The 14207-nt window shown below is 49.7% G+C and overlaps 1 protein-coding gene across 6 annotated transcripts in view; it reads left to right on the top strand.

Moving 5' to 3' along the window:
• The window catches only part of Dip2b (disco interacting protein 2 homolog B), a 160455-nt gene that overhangs the window by 89464 nt on the left and 56784 nt on the right, over window positions 1–14207 (top strand). For 2 of the 6 annotated variants that reach the window (XM_060388622.1, XM_060388620.1), the window contains exons 5-9: window positions 7117–7329; window positions 9931–10074; window positions 10980–11099; window positions 12740–12937; window positions 13376–13467. In XM_060388622.1, the coding sequence (XP_060244605.1) occupies window positions 7117–7329; window positions 9931–10074; window positions 10980–11099; window positions 12740–12937; window positions 13376–13467 (767 nt within the window). Of the gene's footprint in view, window positions 1–7116; window positions 7330–9930; window positions 10075–10979; window positions 11103–12739; window positions 12938–13375; window positions 13468–14207 lie in introns of all 6 variants that reach the window. The other 4 variants (XM_060388621.1, XM_060388619.1, XM_060388623.1 and 1 more) reach the window with 3 other exon arrangements.

The raw sequence follows: 14207 nt of genomic DNA, 5'->3' as shown, positions 1-14207 counted from the left end.
CGTGACAGTTTCTTCTAGGGTTTGGCTGACCTGTCAGAGCACTTGGGTTTGCTGTGGGCTCATTGGCTGTGTGTGCTTTCTTCCCTTCACATTCGTGGTGTCAATATGTTTGAAAGAGAAATAGCTCTGTGGCTTCAAGTGTTTCTTCACATTTAACACAGGATACCTCTCACAGACTTAACACAATGGGGCATTTTGTGTCCATAATGGTGCATACTTCAGACCCACTCATTCAGAGTCTTGGATGGGTTCCCTTCCACATTCGTGCACTATACAAGTTGGGTCCTTGGGCACAAAGGAGGCTCTCAGCCTGCTAGCCGTCTGCGTTGGCAGCTCCCTGCAGAATGGCCGAAGGCTCAGCGTCAGTAAATGGCAGAGGGCAGGGAGCAGCCCTGCATGCAGCCCTCTCCCAGCCTCTGTCGAAGCCGTGTGGGTTCGGAGTAAAAGGCTGCTCTCATGGCTCTGCGTTAGAAGTGAGGGCACCCCCAAGGATGGGGAGAAGGCTCTCAAGGAATGGAAACCTTTTTATCAGCCCCTTCATAAAAGTCACTGCTGCAGGGGAACTTAGCAGCTCTCAAAACAAATCACAGCTGTTCACTGCTAAGTGGAACCATAGTCCTTGTAGTCTCCTGCAAGCCCCTGCATTTCTGAGCATGCATGCTCTGTTCTTGTAGAACCCCCGAGATGTAGCATAGTAATCTTGATCACATTGCAGATGCTAATCATTCATAACAAGATGGAGTTCTCTCTCTCTTAAGACCCAAACTCAGCAGAACAGCGTGGTCAGGCTTCCTGTCCCCTTACCTCTGCTCTAGAACAGGATTCGAAACACCTCCATATGCTTTTAGGGACATCTCTGTTGCAAGTAGAAAATCTCTCCCACCTAGAGGTGCTGAGTCCCTCCACAGCGGGCTCACACAGCCTAGCACGGTCAGTCTTGGTAGCGTTCTCATCCGACAGTTCTGCACATGCCGAGTAGAACACTTCGCTCCCAAGGGAGGGTGGGGCCTGTGTTGTGGGGATTCTGCTGGTATCTTTCCTGTCAGCAGCGGAATTTGCCATTCTCACTGGGCGTGATGGCACCTGCCTTCAGTCCCAGCGCTGGGGAGGCAGAGGCAGAAGGATCTCTGAGTTCGAGGCCAGCCTGGTCTACAGAGTGAATTCTGGGACAGCCAGGGTTACACAGAGAAACCCTGTCTCAAAAAAGCAAGAAGAAAGGAGGAGAGAGCGTTGGCTGCTCCTGCGCTGTTGCAGTGTAAGTCACCAACAGTGCGCTCCAGGGCGCGTGAGCTCTGCCGCGTGGTTACCACGCAGTTTGACCTGGCTTACCAACTTCTGCTAGCCCTCAGGGCCCACGTTAGCAGGTTATATTTCGGTGGTGGACGAATGACAGGATAGCTGGTCACTGAATGCGTCTAAAGCCAGCTCTGGCTAGTTATCAGAACGGCAGCTGGGGTGCTCAGTAGAGTTTGCTCCCCAGCTCCGTCATAAAGCCTGGGTGCAGTGGTGTAAACCCCAGTTCGCATGGGGAGGAGGCAGCTGGGCTCCCCGGGCCCACTGGCCAGCCCCCGCCCCATGTGTAGGGAGAAACCCTGCCTGAAAAGTTAAGGCGGAGAGCCATTGAGCAAGCACCCGCATCTACCTCCTGCGTGCACTGAGCCTGTGCTCGCTTGCACGGTTGACAGTATCTCAGCGTGTATATCAGTATCTCAGTATCTCAGGCTCTTTGTGCTCTGACTCACCCGTACGTGAGGTGGGAAGGCTCTTCCCTCGTGTGCTGTGCTGTGTGGAACTCACTTCTGGGCACTGGTCATCGGTTGCTGTTCCTCTCAGGGTGCACAGCCACCTGGGTCACTAACCGGGTGAAGATCCAGAGCTACCTGATGAAACGGGAGGAGTCATGCTGTAGGGAAGCAATGGCCACAGTTGGCATGGGAGGTGGTTTGTATTTCTTCACGAACGACTCGACTCAGCTGACTGCTGGTGCACACCCTGAGCTGCCGCGGGTTTAGGGGCTTAAGTTCTCAGCGTGTGGTGATTCCTAGTCTCGATGCCTGTGGCCTTTCACTGTCTTTTAGACTGCTTGCATTCCTGTCGTCCAGTTCTCTGATGTGATGAATCAGTGATGTCACGAAGCAGTTGCCTCAGCTCTCTGTAAGGGTCTTTGTGTAATACCGTGACTCACTCATCCGGAAAAACAGTGCAAACCCCACAGCACTTGCTTATTTATTTTGTTTATTTATGCATGCATTTGTGCTTCTGAGCTTTTTCTGCAGGCGTATCGCTCGCTGCAGTGAGAGGGGCAGGTGACCGTCTGTGCCCCCTCAAGCCCTGCCCTGGTGGAGGCAGCTTCATGTGGCTGTGTGCCCCAACAGGGTCCTGCTTGGCAGCGACTGTGGTCATTCTTGGGGCTGGAAGACAAGGAGAAATTTTCCTCTCCATAGTTTTGTTTTTAAACTTTTACCACACTCTTAATTCCGTTCTCTGTATTTGTCTATATAAAAATGACACCTGGGACACATTGGGGTAGTGATAGTTTTGTCTGCCTCGGGGTGCTTCATGGATGGTGGTGCCGCGCCCTGTGCCCGGGACTTCACCGCTGCCCAGTGCGTGGCTGTAAGTGCTCTGTGGAGCAGGAGGATCATGGTCGTTGAGTGACTGACTTGTTTCCAGCAGCAGGGCCAGACTCCGTCTTCTTCCTGATTGGCCAGTCTGCTAACTGGCACAGTGGGAATCCCCTTTCCCACCTGCTTCCGTGTGCTGTCGCCTCCTGAGAGCTGCCGGTTCAGGGCGACTGGGAAGTGAATCCCTGAGCTGGTGGGCGCAGTCCCCCACCGCACAGCAGGCTTGGCCGCAGGAGGGACTTTTCTGTGGAGAGGCTTGTGTGCAGGCACCCACTCCAGGCCCAGCTGAGACAACAGTCTGCTCACAGTGCTTGTGGAGGACGCATTCCGTCTGTCCTTTCAGTGGAGCCTGGCTTCCTCGCTCTGCTGAGCCACAGTCTAGACCGCATTTTGTCATCTGTCAAATGGGCCCAATGGCAGGATGTATTTTCCTTTCTTCTTCTTTTTTTTAAAGACTTTTAGTTTTGTGAAAGTTTTGCGTGTGCGTATATATGTGCAGCATGTGATCTCCTGGACCTGGAGTTAGACTGTTGTGAGCCAAGTGTGGGTGCTGGGACCTGGACTTGGGTCATGGCTCCAGCTCCGATAGGAACTGTCCTCCAGGAACCCGTGCAGTTCATAGTGTCCTCAGCATGTCATGTGGCTTAGGTGTCATTTTCATCCTTCTAAGTCTTAAAATTAGGGGTTTTTGTTTGGTTGAATTAAACAAATTGTTTTTATTGAATTAAAGTTGGCACAAAATAAACAGCTTTGGGGGTTGAGTCAGGGGTTTGACCCCAGATTGCACACCCTAAGCATGTGCTCTGTCCCTGAGCTATAGCTACAGCCTAACAGCACACATTTAGGCTGTGTACTTTGCCGAGTTTTAACATAGAAACACAGTTAGGATAACAACCATCTCTGCATTCCCCTGGATTCCTCCTGGTCCTCTCCACGCTGGGAACCACTGCTACTCTGTTCATCTCTATACATTAGTTTGCATTTTTCCTAAATCCTTAAGTAAGAGAGCCATACAGTTTTGTTTCCTTTTTACAGACAGAGGGGGAGGAAGGGCTGGCTTTTAATCAGCCATGTTGGATCCACCAACAGATCGCTCATGGCTGTCAGACTCCACACATGAGTAGAGTGTAGCTCAGCCATCCGGTTGTCTGCACTTGTACAACTGGGTTGTTTTTCATTTTAAGCTATTATAAATAACATTCGTGTACAAGTCTTTGTATAAGTGGATGCTTTTTTCTTGGAAAAATACCCTGGAGTGCAACAAATAGCGAATGCAACAAATGTTCAGAATCTCTGTGTGTATGGATGTTTGCCTCTGTGGCTGTCTGCATCCCTGGAGCTGGAGTTACAGACAGTTGTGAACTACCATGTGTGTGCTAGGACTCAAACCTGGATCTTTTGGAAGAACAGCCAGTGAGTGTCCTTAACTGTGGTTAAGCTTCAAGTGTTCAATTTTTAAAATAAACATTTTAAATATAATGTCCACACATGACTGAAGTCATAGCAGTTAAGAACAGTTAGTAAACTGGGGACTTTTCTTCCCTTAAAAGTAATAAGCAGATAACTTCTGTGTTTCCTAATTGGTTACAAAGAAGTGGTAGGCTTCTGATGAGCAGTATCAGGTGATGCTGTGTTAAATCACATCACACGCGAAGGGCGAACCATGCGTTCAGAATTGTTTTCTGGGCTGTAGCTCAGCAGCAGTGTGCCTGCCTCCCATGCAGCCTCAGTGGCAGCCCCAGAGCCACTGACAGCCGCAAGAACAAGAACCTGTGAGCTGGGTTGTGACTCCTGACTGTGATCCCAGCACTTAGGAGGCAAGAGGACTGGTTGTCATGAGTTCAAGGCCAAGCTCTCCAGGACTGTGAAACGACCCTTCTGGTGGCCAGAAGGTGTCCTTGGGTCCCTTGGAGCTGGAGTTGCAGGCGTTTGGGACCCACCTGAGAAGGGTGTTGAGCTCTGAGCTTGGCCAGGAGTAAGTGCTTCTGAACCCTGAGCCGTCTCTCAGGTGCCGTTTAAATGTTACCAGGGAAAGTACCAGATACTGTGGCAGATGACGAAGACGGAGCAGGTTGTGTCAGTGCTCCAGGGCACGAGAGGGGTCTGTTGGTGCTCCCCAGCTCCACGCTGGCCCAGCAGCGTTAGGAAGGCATCTTTCCGTGCCTGTCTTTGGCCTCACGTCACTGCCACTTTTGCCTTGTGTGCTTCAGCTAGTTTCCATTCTGTTAATATCGTCAAATGCCTTGTTTTCTGTTCCCCCATCCTTTCTTACTTGCTGTTCCTCTCTGCCTGGCGCTGTTCCTCGGGCCTCCAGGCCAGTCCCTTCTCAGCTGCAGAGCAGAGGAGCGTGACCTGCGGGACTCCATGCCCCAGGAAAGCCGGCTGCCTTCCCACTCGGCATCTCATTGCCACCGTCTGCTGCAGGGCCAGGCGTGGTGTTGAATATAAACAGTCTTCACCATGAGTCATCCTAACCTCAACTTACAGCAGAGTGGTAGACCTCAGGGTTCAAATGGAAGACAGAGCCGTGTTTTCCCCTCGCCCAAGCTGCTCCTTAGCTTTAAGCCATTAAACACCCGGAGGAGGGCCAGCAGGCAGAGCAGGTAATTGAATTGAAACACTACACCTAATTACATAATTGATCAAATACAGAAACATAATGCAATCAGTTTCCACAAATCCAATAATGAAGATACTGTTTTTACTGTCTATAAAAATTGATTTATTCTGGCTTTAGACTTACACAAATTAAAATGATACAGTAAGGGCAACTTGTAAATCCAGAGGCCTATGTGGGATTCTGAGATGGCACCCAAAATACTTCATTCTTGCAGTGAGAACGTCACAGGCCTTCCTGTCTCCCTGCCACCCATACTTTCTGGTTGTTTAGAGAATCTTTTCCTTTCAAGATAGAATTGAAATGTTACGGTATTTTTAGAAATTATTTTAAAATGCTTTCTTTAAATCCTGCTCTCTTGTGTGCTCCCTGACTGCTCCCTGTTATGTTATGAGCCTTTCTCCTGTAGGGAGTGCTTGGTGGCTGAAATCTCTGGGGCCTGTCTCTGTCTGTCTCTCTTTCTCCCACCCCCATCTCATACATCTCTGTAATGTATTCCCTTACAATAAAAAGACGTCAAACCTGGGCCAAGATCAGTCCTTCTCCCCGTAGCGTTCTTGGCCGGATCTTCTCACAGCATGTTGTGTTCTGGTCTGGGGTTGTGTATGGCTAGGACCACAGTGTGCGGCTTTTCAATGGCATTCATGCATCTGAGAATCCTAGGACCTCACGTAGCCTCCTGAACATTCGCGTTAAGAACCATCACAATGCCTGGGCTGTGAGTCTCCTTTACTGTGGGGGAAAGCTTTGCAGATGGTCCTGAAGACCATCTTCAAGCAAAGGTTGTGGCCTTTGCTTCAGCTTTTGTGTGCTGGGCTTAAAGATTAGACTTATGGATTCTGGATTACCATACTGGGGTTTTATTTGTTTGTTTTGATTGGTGTTTTCCAATTGCCATCGTGGCGTGTAGCAACTTTCCTGCCCTCTTCTTTCTCTAGCTCTTTGAACTACTACATGTCTTGGGCCCACCTATTTATTTGAATTTGGCAAAACATTTCTGCAGAATGTCATGAAACAGACAAAAACTGAATGGGACTGGGGTGGGGTAGTTGTGGAGTTAGCTTACACAGCACGTATGAGGCCCTAGGTTTTATTCTTAGCACTGCAGAAACAAAAGCAAAGTGAAGGAGTTCATACAACCCACAGGTCACTAATTAGAGCCGCCCAAAGTCATTCAGAAGGGTTTGTCCCAGGTCAGTGGTGGCTCTCGGGTGATGTGTGGAGTCCTAGCCCGAGGTAGCTCCGGCTTCTCCCCAGCCTTGCCCTTCCTATGTGCAGTTGGACATCTGCTTTCTCAGCAGGCTGTTCTGATTTCTTCTTGCTTCCTGAAGTCAGCCAGGCTCAGCTGAGGCAGCAGGGAATTCTCAGTCTTCGGGAAACCTCACTGTGCCCGGTACCCAGCTAGCCTTTCCAGTAGAGCAAGCAGTGCCCCGGCCTAGTAGTTTCCCATCACCCAGCGCTGGCTCCATTTTCAACAGAAGTAGCTTCTGCATCTTCTACCACCATCCTTTCCTTTTAAGCAGAGACAAATATCCACAGGACCCTGCGTGGCCACCTGTCACAAGGTCCCTGTAAGCAGACAAACCAGAAGAATGTGGACATCAATCTCAGAGCAGAAAAACAGTTGAGTTTGTAGAAGGTGTTTTTCTTCGTTGGTTATGATTTTAAGTTTAGCATGGTCTCCTGAGTTCAGCTGTTCTGCGGGTTGCGGTCCACAGATCTTCTCTTCATCTCAGGAAACGTCCCTGCTAACCTAGCTTGAGAATGCTGGTGTTCCGCTACTGTTGGCCTCCGATGCGCAGGCAGTGACCGAGAACCCCGAAAAGTCTGTGCTCACGGCAGGATCGAGACTTCTCTTTTTCTGATTCCACACAGACACGTCTTCGGCCTCTGAGGATGAGGGCTCTCTGAGGCGCCAGGCCGCGCTGTCCGCTGCCTTGCAGCAAAGCTTGCAGAACGCCGAGTCCTGGATCAACCGCTCCGTTCAGGGATCGTCCACCTCTTCGTCGGCGTCCTCCACGCTGTCCCACGGAGAGGTGAAAGGGACCAGCGGGTCTCTAGCTGACGTGCTTGCCAGTGCTCGACTAGGTAGGAGTGGGGCCTGCCCAGGAAACCCACTAATGTCCCGTGAGGTACCCTGGACCAGGAAGTGATTTATGATCCTGTTAAGTTTTCAGTGTGGCCTAAAGATATGATCACAGAGAGTAGCTAGTGAGGCTGAGAAGGAAGCACCAGCAGTACCCGTGTGCGGGGTCATGGGTATCATCAGCATTTCTGATACACAACGCTCACCTGAAGCCATATCTATTTCCATGTGCAATCCTGAAGCTGCATAACAACATAACACCAGTCTGCCTGTCCGCAAAGAGAAGTAGTCCCTACGTCAGGGCTGCTAAAGCATGCAGCGCCTCAGGCCTCCCAGGAAGGCGTGTGTATCCCATAAAGCACACGTGTCCAGTCTGGGCAGGGGCTGCACCGGGCCACCGTCCGCCAGGCCTGTGTCCTCAGCCTAAAGACTGGCGTTATGTTGCTCGCTGCTGAGCCGCTGCATGGACTGTGCAGGCTGAGGGCGCCTCCGTGAGCCACGTGGGGCGCAACCGTCGCTTGGCTCTGCTCTGTGTGTTTGTGGGCTTTGCTCTTTCTCTGTGGTCTCTGCTTTACTTACTTGGCAGGTGCTGATTGCACTGTCGCGCCCTTGTGCTGTGTCTGCTCTGTCACCCGTTTTTCTTGACCAATCACATCTCATTGTCTCAGTTGTCACCTAAGCAACCTTTCTGTATCACTTTATATAATATTTCAATGTGAATTCTGAAAAGAAAAGGCTGGAAAATTTTAATTTCTGGTTATAATTTTTAATATAGCTACCTTGTGGGTATAATTGACACATAGGAAGCCACACGCCATCCACGGCGACCCCCCTGTGCTCTTTGCTCTGCACTGTGTCCCAGGGCAGCCACGCACAGACATGCATGTTCCCTATGGAGAATAAGGAGCTGAGAATGTAGTGATGAATATGTCTGAAAAAGAGCTTTTCCACTTGCAAAAAGAAATCCAGACACTTGCTTTCCGTTGTCTGGGTTTTACCAAGAGGATTGCGCGTGGCTCTCTGTTTCCAGAGACCATCCCATCCAGCGCTTCTGCTCTTGGATGTTAGCTCTCATTGACGTCATGCCTGCTCCTTAAAGAGGCTGCAGTCTCGTGGGGCGTGGTGCCACACGCCTTTAGTCCCATCTCTCGGGAGCATCTCAAGGCATCTTGCACATATATGTAGTTCTGTTTCTTTTGTGAGGTAGCCCACTGTGCCTTAGCCCCCTCAGCCTCTCCCTTATTGTGGACAATGAAATGCCACCCGTGGCTTTCCTTCTACACGAGTTGCCTGGATGAACGTGATGGGGAAAGTGCCAATTTCTAGTCAGGTTCGCTGGGACACACCTGCACTCCCTGCATTTGGAAGGTTGAAGAGAATTAAGGCCAACCTGGGCTACATAGCAGGACCCCTTCTTGAAAAACAACAACAACAAAAAAAAAAAAACCAGAACTGAGCGTAGTGACACACACCCACAACCCAGCACTTGAAAGGCAAGAGAATCACAAACCCAAATTCAGGTATCTTGAGCTACATGAGACAAAAAGAAAGCAGAAGAACTTACCGCCTTTCTCGACACTCTGCACCACAGTGGACTCAGCGTGTGCTTCAAACTTTAAAAGTATTAAACTTGTGAAACTGATAAGCATGGGCCTGTGAAGCACAGAAATCTCACTCTTAACTGATCTTACAGTTATGTTTCCCCTCTCCATGGTTCTTTAGCGGTTTATCCTCTCATTTCCTTTTTCTCCAGAAGATTTGTGTGTGTGTGTTGTGTGCTTGGGAGTGTGTGGTGTGTGCATGTAAGTGTGTGCTCGAGCATATATGTGTGTGGTGTGTGTTTGTGAGTGTGTGTTTGCACATGTGTGAGTGTGTGTGAGTGTGTGTGTGTGTGTGGCAGAGCTTTGTTCACCAGCTCTCTTAGCTGCTCACTTCTGCCCCACTGACACTGAGCAATACGGCACACACCTGTCACCCAGCAGGAGGGCCAGCCTGATGAGACCCTGTCTCAAAAAGTAAAATTCACAAGAACTTTTCGTTGAAGTAGCGTGCGTGGGTTCGCCTCTGCTCAGAGCGAGGCCACTGCAGGTGGGTCTGTCACATTAGAAGGAGACTCATCTCATGTCCCATGTGTGCCCTGAGCCACTGTTTCGGGCTCCGAGGACTGCAGACTAGGATAGGCTGGGCACTCCCTCACTCTGCTCCCGTTTTCTAGTGAAACACTGACAGCTAAGGCGACTAAGATTGTGAAAACTGTGCTTTTGGAACGCTGATGTGTGTGGATGACCTTAGGCTTTGATTGAAAAGTCTGTTTTATGCCGTGAGATGGCCCAGCAGGTAAAGACGCTGAGCCCATGACTTGTCCATCTCTGGGACCCACAGCTGCCAAAAGTTGTCTTCTGACCTCCAGTTGTGTATCCTGTACACATGCATGTCCACACACATACACACACACACACACACACGATTATAACAATAAAATCTTTTTTAAAGTTTGTTTTAAAAGAGTGAGTGCCTTTTATTCCTTCTAAGCACAAGGTTTAGAGGTGGCTCCTTTTACTGTCAATACCATATTGTCTAAGTTTTGTCTTTTCCTCTCTTAGAGAATGTCTCCGCTCCTCCTGATGTCACTGCCACTGCCCCCTCCTCCTCAATTCGCCCAGCAAACATTGACCTGCCCCCCTCCGGCATTGTTAAAGGTGTGCACAAAGGGCCCAGCAGATCCAGCCTCATGGACACAGCTGACGGTATGCCCTCAGTGGGTGCGGGAGTGGCCCAGCCGCAGAGCCACTTGCACACTCTCTCTTGGCTCTTTTTCACCATGGCTTCACAGAAGGGCCTGTGGAGCAGGGGTAGAAGAAGAGAGCGCGACAAGAGAAAGGGAGGCCTGGGGAGGCCTTTCAGCTGTGGATTCGGAACAACACTGTGTTTGTTTTCTGTTGCCATAAGTTTGCCGTGTGTGTGTGTGTGTGTGTGTGTGTGTGTGTGTGTGTGTGTGTGTTGGTTCCTTTTGAATAGAGTAAGACTGGGCGAAGGCCAAGCTCCATTAGGAGTAAAACGTTAAGGAAGGAGGAGGGAAGGGGTGGAAGAGAGATAAATCCCAGAGTTTCAGTAAACAATGCATTTAGATCCTTAAAAGTCTCATTATAACAAAAATAACAAAAAACTTAAGTTCCTTTTTTTTAAAGATTTATTTATTTATTATATATACAGTGTTCTATCTGCATGTACACCTGCAAGCCAGAAGAGGGCAGCAGATCTCATTATAGATGGCTTTGAGCCACCATGTGGTTACTGGGACTTGAACTCAGAACCTCTGGAAGAGCAGCCAGTGCTCTTAACCTCTGAGCCATCTCTCCAGCCCCTAGTTACATTTTTTTTTAAAGAAGTAAAAATCAAGCGGGTGTGATAGAGCATGTTTTTAATACCAGCACTGGTGGAGGCAGAGGCAGGTGGATCTCTGTGAGTTTGAGGCCAGCCTGGTCTACAGAGTGAGTCTGGACAGCCAGAGCTGCATAGAGAAACCTGTCTCAAAACACAGAAATCAAATAAAAAAGTATTTAAAGAAGTAAAGCCTTTTGAGGTAACTGAGGAAGCCAGTATCTGTCTCGTCTCAATGAGCTTTGTCTGAAGTTACCATTTTCCCGTACAGGTGTTCCTGTGAGCAGTAGAGTGTCTACAAAAATCCAGCAGCTTCTCAACACTCTGAAGCGACCCAAAAGGCCCCCCCTAAAGGAGTTTTTTGTGGACGACTCTGAGGAAATTGTGGAAGGTAGCAGTAAGAGGGCAGACGGCCGCGCTCGCTGGTCGGTGCCCGCTGCGGTCGGTCGGGCTGTGTCGAAGGCTGCCCCTCTTGGACCCTTCCTTCCATGTTAGCGCTCAGGGAGACGGGCCTCACAAGTGCGCTGTAGTCACAGGCATGGCCTCGCCGTGACTGGTGATTAATTTTGGAAGAGAAATGCTAGTGTCTTTTGGAAGCATGAAAGGGTGTGCCTGAACCCTGTGGAAAACGGCCTGCCAGGTGGACGGTCTCTGCAGACATGAAAAATTTATTAAGAACCACTCCTGGGGAGCTGGGCGCCATGGTGCCCGCTTGTAATCCCAGCACTTGGGAGGCAGAGGCAGGTGGATCTCTGTGAATTCGAGGCCAGCCTGTCTACAGAGTGAGTCCAGGACAGTCAGGGGCTACACAGAGTTCTCTGTCTCAAAAAAAAAAAAAAAAAAATCACTCCTGGTTGCTGGTGTTCCTCTTAAATTTGGACTAAATTTAAAGGTCAATAAGGGCCTGAAAATATTATGTGCAAAATAGGGAGTGAAACAAACATGTCAGTAGGACGAACCCACAGAACTGGATCTAAGCAGAGACCAGTACGCTAAGTAGAGAAGCAAGACCCAGACGTGGAAAGACTGCGCGTTCTTTCTTGCAGTAGATTTAAAGGTGTGTGTGCAGGTCTTGGGAAAGGCGGGCCGGTGGAGAGAAGGAAGTTTTATGGAGGTGGGATTCGAGGCAGAAGTGGAGTTCCTGTGACAGTATGCCGAAGAGAGAGCTATTTAGAGGGTGGAGGGGACCAGTGGGGGGGGGAGCATGAACAAAGTTTGATGACATAGATGGATAGAAATGCTGTTACAAAACCCATTATGTATGCTCACTCTAAAAATAGAATAAGACAAAACATTTCAACTAAATTCTACAAGTACATCGTAATAGTGAGTTACAAGGAGCATTTTTCCTTATTTTCAGTTGTTTACTCTGATTTGTTTTCTGTGTGGGCTTTTGGCTCCATGCATGCGTGTGTGCCCCTTTCACAGTCCTGTCCACAGAGGCTAGAACAGGGCATCAGATCTTCTGGTACTGCAGTTCTGCACTGTTGTGAGCTGATCCGTGGGTAATGGGACTTGAACCTGGGTCCTCTGCGAGAGCCTCGAGTGCTCTTAACCACTGAGCCAGCTCTTTGGCCCACATACAGCTTCAGCATGCCCTAGTGGTGTGCACAGCAAAGCCAGGACAGCTCGGTGACTCCACGCTCAGGAAGCCCGGGAGAGGGAGTGTCCCCAGCTGAGGTGGTACTGTTGCTGTCTGTGCCCACGTGCACTTGGTAGCTGTGTGTGGTTTTTCTTTCTCAAAGTGTTTTGTTGACACAAGAGTCTTAGTGGCATTCCTTGGTGGACCGTTAACTGGAGATTGTCCATGTCTCAGCCTCCTGAGCTCTGGGACTGTAGGGAGGGCCATCATACCCACCTCGTTCACATTCTTCATTCGTCACGTGCGCGTCTCTGGGCAGGGTGGTGGAAGCCCCAACATTGTCCTTTCTCCGTGTGAGAATAAGTCACACCGAGGACAGAGATGTGCCAGAGGTTAGAGTCGTGGTAGGGCCCATGAGCTTACTTCGCTTTCTTGCCCATTTGCCACAGTACCTCAGCCAGATCCCAACCAGCCGAAGCCTGAGGGCCGCCAGATGACTCCGGTGAAAGGGGAGCCCCTGGGAGTCATCTGCAACTGGCCACCTGCCCTGGAATCTGCCCTGCAGCGCTGGGGCTCCACCCAAGCCAAGTGCCCGTGCCTGACGGGGCTGGACGTGACGGGGAAGCCAGTCTACACCCTCACTTACGGTGGGTCTCCCTCCCCAGCGTGGTGGGCAGGGTTTCTCTGGGAACTTTTCAGCTGCATGTGACTCGGATATTTCATTGACCTAAGCCATTCTTGGTGGCATTTGCCCTTAATCCCAGCATTTGAGAGTTCAAGGCCAGCCTGGTCTACAGAGTAAGTTCCAGGACAGCCAGGGCTACACAGTGAGACCCTGTCTCAAAAAGAAAGAAAACAAAGTGTTATGTAAGGCAGGACGGTGTCTTATTTGTGTATTTGTGTCAGGACAAGAGCGACTCTCTAGGATGACCGAGAAGCCGCTTGAGGAAGCTGCTGTGTTGGGGAGGGTGGCACAAAGCCCTCATGGCCACCATGACGGTGGCTCTTGTCTTACCTTGCTGAACCCAGTGCTCTCTGGCTGAAAGGCCCGTAATGTTCTCCGCCCGTTGTTTTTTTTTTCCCAGGAAAGCTGTGGAGCAGAAGTTTGAAGTTGGCTTACACACTGCTTAATAAACTGGGGACCAGAAACGAACCAGTGCTGAAAGCTGGAGACAGGGTGAGTGGTTGTGTTGTCTTGTTTAGAAAGGTGGTGTTTACTGATAACTGCATTCTGGGATTTTGGTGTATAGTGGTAAGATTTGCATAGCTTTTAAAAAATGTTTATTTCTTTTTGTATGTTGGTGAGTTGTCTGCATGTGTGCCACATGCATGCTTGGTGCCTAAGAGTGTCAGAAGACAGCATCAGATTCCCTCAAACGGAAGTTGCAAATGGCCATGAGCACGTGTGGGTGCTGGGAGCAGAACCCTGGTCCTCTGTAACTGCCAAGCTCCAGCCCCAGCGTATTCTTAGACAAGACAGACAGTGTAATTTAGAGTTCCATCCATTGGCCTAGCCAGTACCAAGCCCCATGTGTGTGTTCCGAGCTGCAGGCCTCTTTCGGAAGCTGCTTATGGAAACGGACGTGATGAAAAGAGAGATTAAGTCTGAGAATAAATGCTTTGTCCAGTCAAATCTTCGTCACTATAAACCTGGCTAATGAGCCTGTTGAAGGCAGCTCTCTGTCCTTTCACACAGAAAGGGAAGGTAATCTTTGTTAGTGAAAAAGCAAATTTGAAAGCCAGGTGTGGTGCGCATGCCTGCAATCCCCGTGCTCAGGGAGGCAGAGGCAGAGGCAGGTGGATCTCTGTGAGTTTGAGGTTAGTCTGGTCTACAAATCGATTTCAGGACAGCCAGGGCTACACAGAGAAACCTATCTTGAAAAAAAAAAAAAAAAAAAAACAAAAGCAAATTGATGT

The sequence above is a fragment of the Meriones unguiculatus genome, chromosome 8 (assembly GCF_030254825.1).
Source record: "Meriones unguiculatus strain TT.TT164.6M chromosome 8, Bangor_MerUng_6.1, whole genome shotgun sequence".
Taxonomy (NCBI): Eukaryota; Metazoa; Chordata; class Mammalia; order Rodentia; family Muridae; genus Meriones; species Meriones unguiculatus.
This window is presented reverse-complemented; position numbering and strand designations above follow the sequence as displayed.